Source organism: Seriola aureovittata, chromosome 15 (genome assembly GCF_021018895.1).
Source record: "Seriola aureovittata isolate HTS-2021-v1 ecotype China chromosome 15, ASM2101889v1, whole genome shotgun sequence".
Classification (NCBI taxonomy): domain Eukaryota; kingdom Metazoa; phylum Chordata; class Actinopteri; order Carangiformes; family Carangidae; genus Seriola; species Seriola aureovittata.
The window spans coordinates 15,494,560-15,502,308 of NC_079378.1; the positions used below are offsets into that span (position 1 = coordinate 15,494,560).

At 40.7% G+C, this 7,749-nt stretch overlaps 1 protein-coding gene across 1 annotated transcript; it reads left to right on the forward strand.

Moving 5' to 3' along the window:
- The first annotated feature begins 6,224 nt into the window (after window positions 1-6,224).
- Window positions 6,225-7,749, forward strand: gsx1 (GS homeobox 1). Its single transcript, XM_056397683.1, has 2 exons — window positions 6,225-6,799; window positions 6,900-7,749. The coding sequence occupies exons 1-2, from the start codon at window positions 6,271-6,273 to the stop codon at window positions 7,250-7,252; spliced, it is 882 nt and encodes a 293-aa protein (XP_056253658.1). The 5' UTR covers window positions 6,225-6,270; the 3' UTR covers window positions 7,253-7,749.

Sequence of the window (7,749 nt, forward strand, 5' to 3'; positions counted from 1 at the left end):
GGGTTCAGTTTGGGTTTTCTCTTTTTTCATTGCAGCCCAGTTCCCCGACGCCTGCCCCTTATGCTTTTGATTTTGTTAACAGAAAGTTAACACAGCAGTAGAAGATGCTAAGCCAAAGATGGTGCCCTAGGGATGACAAAAAGTGCATCTCAGACCACTTCGTCTACACATTCATGTAAATAATTAGTGTATACACTGTAACCCCAGCACGTTGTGATCTGAGTTTTGAGTGCTCTATAAATATATTATTTATACTATATCCATGTTTACATTGTTTATATTAAAAGATTTCTGAAACTTCAAATTTGGTGCTCATTTTGGCCAACTACCAGCAGAACACTGGGGACAGGTAATATGCTGTATATCACAACATAAATGTATTTCATTTGCTTTTGGCAGTGACCTCAAACTGAACTGTTCAAACTTCATGGTTCGGCCAAAGAAAAGAACTACAACTTAAAGTTGAGTAACAACCAGCACCAATTGAGATTGACTATTTGCCATTTTTTTGAAAGCCAGTCTTCCTTCTCAGACTCCATCTGAATAGATCTCCATCCACAATTTAGCTCCTTCCCAGGTATCTGTTTTTATCTGACTATTAGTTATTCATTGACTAATTCATTGACTAGCACTCAGTTGTTTTGGTTTTCAGACCTGACAGCCTCAGTGAGCCTGTCAGTACTGTGGCCAGCTGTGTGGAGACAGGCATAGCTGCGAGGACGCACCTAGCAACAGCACTTGACCTGGACTCAACCACATCAGAGAGGCTCTACACAGCAGAGGGAGGCATAAATTCAGCAACCAGATTTACCATTAGGGGAGAAATCGTGAGAAAAATAAGTAAAATGCTTATCAAAGAGGCAAAGCCTCTGAAATGAAACAAACTTTTAAGCATTTCAGTTACATCAGCACCCTTCTTTTTTATTATTTTCTTGTTAGTCATTTCTCAAAATTAGGAAAATGGGTACAAGGTGCAGATTTCTAAAGGTAGGCCTATGTGTTCATGCTGTCTGTATGTTTTCTGTGTGCTTTTCCACTCATGTTGTTCTATGCTACTTTTATTCAATTTTATTTCACAAATTTTCAATTGGATGAAAATGTGAAAAAGTAGTAATTCATGTCAGGTAGTTTTCTTATTTATTTTCATTTGAAACACTAGATTTAGGTCCAATAATTATCTTTCAATAAATATCTTGAAATTTTGTTAAAGGTGAATTTTCCAACACCACATATTGCACTAGTTATGTTTATATGCTCCCACCTATGATCCTTCCACACTGCAGGATTTTCAGGATCCACCTCAATGAATCGCAGCTCGGACTTATGTCAGCATGACATACGATTTGCCATTTGTCTTTTTCACACACCTCAGAGATGTTTTAATCTGCAGCTCTTGCTTTTCAGTGGGGATGTTTTTAAGTTGTTGTGCGCTGAGTGTGTATCAAATGTAACTTAACATGCCTCATAGAATTAATCCTACAAATTAAATGTAGTGAAGCCTGTGTGTGAATATGTAAACAAACCAAAAAACGGTGGCAGCAAAGAGCAACACAACTTCAAGGGCTTAGTGTTTGAGATAAAATCATCTTCCTGTACATGTAAATATTGACCTGCAGTATCAAACTGGTTAAGATGATAGTGATAATGCTCAGGTCACTGATGATTAAAGGGGGGAATTATTGGGCAGCTCTGCTTTGTGTTATGATTGGAGTGCCTGTTGCAGCATTGTGTAAATGGCGAATCAGAAAGCACATACAAAAAACCACAGGTTAAAACTTTATCATTGAAGGAACAGAGCGTTATGTTACATCTGAAAGTTTTACTGTAACCTACTGAAGTTATCAATATTTTGTTGGCTCCGATCTTCACTCGGACATTTGTAGAGGAACCGGAGGAGACTCAGTCTCAGTCTTGTTTGAAATTTAAACAGAACAAAAAATCCTTCATATTACTGTATCGTTTTGGGAACCTCATCCACCATAATGAGTTTACTTTATCCACAGATACAACATTCACCTACACATGTACTGTCACCACTCTCATTAGCTGATGTTATCATTGTAGATCCTCTTTTTTGTTTTGTTTCTTGCTTAATCATCACTGTTCCTGGATTGTACTGAAATAAACAAATTTAGACAAAGTAAAAAAAAAATTCCAATACAATCTACCATCAGGTTTTTGCACTTATGACCTCTACGTCATTATTATTTCGAGGTGGCAACTAGCATAGTTTTTGCAATGACAAACTTTGTCACTGTAGAGAAAAAGTTCTGCATTAAGAATTTACAGGGCCATATTTTCTCAATAGTGACCAAATGTAGCAGCCATCTTTCTGATGGAGCATCTTAATTTAATCCCTGCAATTCCAGAGGAATGTAAAAACATTGCAGTTAAACCTGGTCACCAAAAAAATTAAAAAATAAAATTAAGGTGTCAAGAAAACACAAAAAAAACAAGCAGGTACTTTTTGAATATCACTGTTTTGTCTTATATGTACACCTGTTACAAAATAAGTAACTGTGTGACAGCAGTGAAATTAGAACCAGAATCATCGGGTTTTATACTTTCAAATAAGCATAATTTGTCAAGGTTAGGTCAACCAAAATAAGTTAATAAACCCCAAGCCTGTATTGGCTCTCTGAGTGTTAAATGAAGGGAAACATGATAGAAAAGCTTCTAAAAGCATTTTTGAGCCATTTTCAAACAATACACAGAGTAATATTTTTAAAAACTGAACATCTGAAAACAGTTCCTTGTGTGTTGAGACGTGGTGGGTTAATTTTGATTTGCTCGATGCCATGTTTCTTGTAACTTTAGGTAAAATAAAATTGCTGTTTGATTTGGTTAATTGTGAGGACGTGTTGAGTTAAGCAGCTACTTTTACATAATTACCATCTTGAAATGATCACTTAAATATCTCTTCACCTCAAAATAATCTGTGAAATGCCTGTGAAATGCCTTTCTAGATGTTATCAGTCACTGTTCAACATGATAAAACACATAAGGCAGCTAAGATGCTTCTTTAATTCCCTTGTATTTAACTGCAACAACAAATGTTTAGCATATAACTGCTCCGGTTAACTGAAGTCCAAATTCACCTGTTGAGCCTTATATCTGTCATGTTATGGTACCTCAACTGACTACATCTCTTTGTCAGCCTCCCTCTCTCTTAAGGATTCATTAGTCCCTATAGACTCCAGCAGCCTAAACATATTGCACCATTCAGCTGGTACTTATGTGTCATCTGTTATCTATTGGACTGGTGTTTCTGGTGAGCATATGAATGATAATCAGGCCTTTGTGCGTCCATAGAGGTGCAGCAGGATCTGCAGTCTGTGATGTTGCCTCAGGGGGAGATTAGGAGGGGCAGCCGGCCCTCTGTGTCACGTCGACAGTCACAGCGCCCATCCACGGCTGGGCCAAACCCCACTGGGACCTTAAATCCTGTTACACTGTCAGCTAAAACCATCATTTGTATTAGAGATGTGTGGGTGTTTAAGTGTGTGTACATATTAAGTGAGGGGGGATAGTGTCTTAAACTATGAATTATTCATACCAAAAAGAAAAGGAGATATTGACTACATCTCCATAAACAGACTGCTCTCTTTATGTCATCAGGCACGAGATCTTTGGATATAATTGCATAAAAGCCCCTGAAAATGTGCTTCTCCAACAGCACAGCAGGCACTGGTCAGTGTTATCATCAGGGATGAATTTGAGTGATGGCAATTGTTCCAACTTAATATCTTATAAATAATTTACTATTTCAGGGGCATTGCTTTCCCCCCTATCAAACAGTAACGTTAAGAAGCTTTGCCAACCCACAGCTGTATGCTAGTTACTGAGCACATGAAGCTATGCTGAATTAGTCTGGGTCATTGGTTTGTGAGGGAAAACACAGATATGGATGTGATGATGCATGAACCTATAAGTGGCTATAGATGTTTTTTTTTTTTTTTTTTAGCTTGGAACTAGTGCAAAAAAAATGTAATAGAGTTGTTATAATGTGAGTGGGCTATTTCCCTCGATTATTTATCTCAGTAACAAGTGATTATGGAGAATGAGATTCTTTGCACTTCTGGCCCGCGCCTCCAGAGGGAGGTCAAAACTATTTGTCAGTCTCCAGTTGGGATTGCAAATTAGGATGAGCCTCCCTGCGTGACGACCCATGAAACCTCTATTCCTATCCACGGGGTGACTGCTGTACATAATTTGAAAATTAGGGCCTTTGATAACATCTTTATGTTGAGCAATGCATCAAGCTGCCACTGCATACAGGCTCTCTGCCGCTGTAAAAACGCTGGCTTTAAGACATAATGTGTTTTTAAATCTGCAGCGTTCAGGCCTGCAACTACACACATTTATGCCTATTTTCATTTCGGTTTCAGAGCAAACTCTTCCTGGGAATAATAGTGCTTTTAACGTATGATGAAAACATGTCATTAACTTATTACCTCATTAAGAATCTGAATAAAAGCGATAGATTTGTATTTACAGGTTTCAGAGCAAGATTGCAGCAAGATTGACGGACTAGTTAATGGCTCATTCCTGGCAGGAAATGAAAGGATAGACTAATCCAAAAAATGAAAATGGCTCTGGCAGATATAACAGGTTTTTGTCCGAATAACTAGATCTCGTCAAAGGGTTTAACTGCTCCTAATTTGTGCCTACTTTAATGGCGCAGGCTAATTACAGGTCTAGCCTTTATGGAAGATTAGTGGTGTGAAGCTGAGCACATTAGGGCCTCTTTTATGAGGAGAAAAACAGATAGCATCACACCGTCATGTGGACATGTTTTGGAACTGAAGAGCTAATTCGCTGGAGGTGACAATTCATGGGAAATAATGCTTAAAGTAGATGGCATGTAAACAATAAACAGGTTTTTAACAGTAATTAAATAAACCCAAATACATATAAAGCAAAAAACAGGCTGTGTATGCAGTAACTCTGAGAGAACTTACATTTATTTGATCATTGCCCTGTCAAACGTCCAGAGGCAGCTAGTCCAGCTGGGTCTGTTTATGTTAGCTCATTTTAAGATAGCCCGTTAAACAGACTACTTCCGTGTTTGACTGCTTTAGAGAGAAGAAAAAGAAAACTCGGAGGAAGAGAAATCACATTCCACTATTTACTCACACATTACGGGTCCCGTCGCTTTGAAGGTCTTGTTCAGAAAGCCTTAAAGTGAAAGAAAATGTTTTCCTATTACTTAATTCAATCAGAGCGCGAGGCGGGGGCTTCACGCGCCGCGCACTGGGCTCCTCTATGACAGAGTCGCCTTTGTTGCGTCTATCCGCCGCTGTCACACACTTTAATTCGACTCTCTTTCTCTCTCATTGAAAACCCTCCACAATGACATTCAATAAGGGCCGCAGAGTGAAAACCTGGTTATTTTTACATATTCTTTCCCCCCGACTCGGCAGGGGCCCGAGCAAAGGAATTAATCACTGCTCTTTAACAGCACTGCCTTCAGGCGATGACTTGTCCCTGTTTTGTGCCCAGAAATGACACATTAACCTTAAAATGGATCTGTGCATAAACTTTACATTCAGCTGTTGCGTTTGTGTTTGCGCTCAACACGGTCAGAAAAGTAGCCACACGAGCGCATAGGCCTTTAGGATGCGATATGTGGTGGTGCACAAATAATAACACAAATAATTAACCACAGCTACACAGGCCTACGACATTCATACAAAAATTAATAGGTTTTTATTTGCATGTTTAGTTAGAAAAAAGCCACATTCAGCCTGGCCTTTAAAAATGTCTGGTTCTGCCTTCTCATAATGAGCATATCATTTTAAAAGAAGCGATGGGAAATGGTCTAATATACCTGCTGTTATTAACACGTAGCCTAGTAAATGCACTTTAACAGTTACGCATCTTTCTAAAAGTTTCCACGAGTATTTGTGCCTCTCGCCCTGGTTATACAGACACGATTAAGTCTATAACTTCTACACATAGGCTACTGACCTAATAGGCTGCTTACTGTCTAAAACAAAACTTGAATGCATACGCTGGCTTTCTGAATGTGACAGAAACGTTTTCTCTCGCAAATTTAAGCTCTGCTCTATGATAAAATGAGAGTGATGATAAAAGGGAGAATGGGCAGTGCCGCCTCTTGCGGCGTGGGTGGGGCTGACAAGAATAGACTACATTATGCAGTTCATTTAGTTAACAAGTGAAATAATGGGGAAGCGTGCAGTGGGAATGCCGAGAGAAAGGCACAAAACCCTATTGAGAGCTCTCGGCCGCTTACAGCGTAACCGTCACATGGCCGAACCGAGTCCACGACGGCTATTTAAGGAGCGGCGGTGCGCCTTCAGCACCACTTCGCTGTCCACCGTCAGGAGAGCAGGCTGTCACGACCGAAACTACGCGCCGGCTTTAACTGAAACCACGCCGAGCAACAAGTTTGCAAACATGCCGAGGTCTTTTCTCGTGGATTCCTTGATTTTAAGGGAGACCAACGACAAAGGGAACGAGAACAACCCACCTTTATTCCCGTACGCCGTGCACACGCCGCACCACCCGCACGGGCTGCCGGGCTCCTGCCACTCCAGGAAAGCCGGGCTGCTTTGCTTCTGTCCGCTGTGCATGACCGCGTCTCAGCTCCATCCGTCCCCACCGACACTGCCGCTCCTCAAGGCATCCTTTCCTCCCTTCAGCTCACAGTACTGCCACTCAGCTCTGTCCAGGCAACACACTTCATCCAACAGCGTCAACCTCAGCCACGGACCGGGGATATACCAAGCTGCGTACTCAGTCCCAGACCCGCGGCAGTTCCACTGCATCTCCATCGGTAAGTAGAGGCTGATTAAACGATTGATTTAGTGGGCAAAGCCACGTTGAATCTGTTTTCATAAAATCACTGTGGCTGACAATTTCCCTTTATTTCACAGAAAACAGCAATGGCAAACTTCAGAGCAGTAAGCGCATGCGCACCGCTTTCACGAGCACACAACTTTTGGAGCTGGAGCGCGAGTTCACCTCCAACATGTACCTCTCCAGACTGAGGCGCATCGAGATCGCCACATACCTGAACTTGTCCGAGAAACAGGTGAAAATCTGGTTCCAGAACCGCAGAGTGAAGCACAAAAAGGAGGGCAAGAGCAGCGGCCAAAGGACTGGATCACATAACTGCAAATGCTCTTCCCTGTCAACGGCGAGATGCTCGGAGGAGGAAGAGGATGACATTCCCATTTCTCCATCCTCGTCCGAAAAGGAGGATGTGGACCTGTCTGTGTCCCCCTGAACTCGCCCCTGCCTCCCCTCTGAAAGATTTTGGTCCTCGTGATTTTGAATACAGCCAAAAAAAGAGAGACTGTTCCGCTTGTGTTCAGACGTCTGTACATAGACAGAGAATATTTAATCAGGGGATTCCCCTGAATTATTGTATAGCTGTATACATGTTGTACGTTTTGTATGTAGTTTTTTTCTGAAAACAGTCCATTTGTTGTTGCCAATCCAATGAGTATGGTAGGCATATTTGTAAAGAGAAACCCAAATGATGAAAAAAACAATAGCAACATTGTTTATTAGTATTTTGGGGAAGACAGTATTTTGTATACATGATGAATACTGGTCAAATTCATTCTATGTGGATGGAACTGTGACTTCAAATATGAAAAGCTGGAGAGAAATTCCATCACTGTCACATTGCTGAGATCACCCTGAAATTATATCTTCAGTGTAATTGAAAAATATTTATTTATTTAAAAATGTTGATACTTAAATAAAAATATTTCTGTG

Excerpts from the sequence above, each read along its gene's own strand:
- gsx1 (XM_056397683.1), top strand. The coding sequence starts at position 6,271 with ATGGCCGAACCGAGTCCACGACGGCTATTTAAGGAGCGGCGGTGCGCC. Across the intron at positions 6,800-6,899 it reads GTTCCACTGCATCTCCATCG|AAAACAGCAATGGCAAACTT; the intron begins GTAAGTAGAGGC and ends TTTATTTCACAG.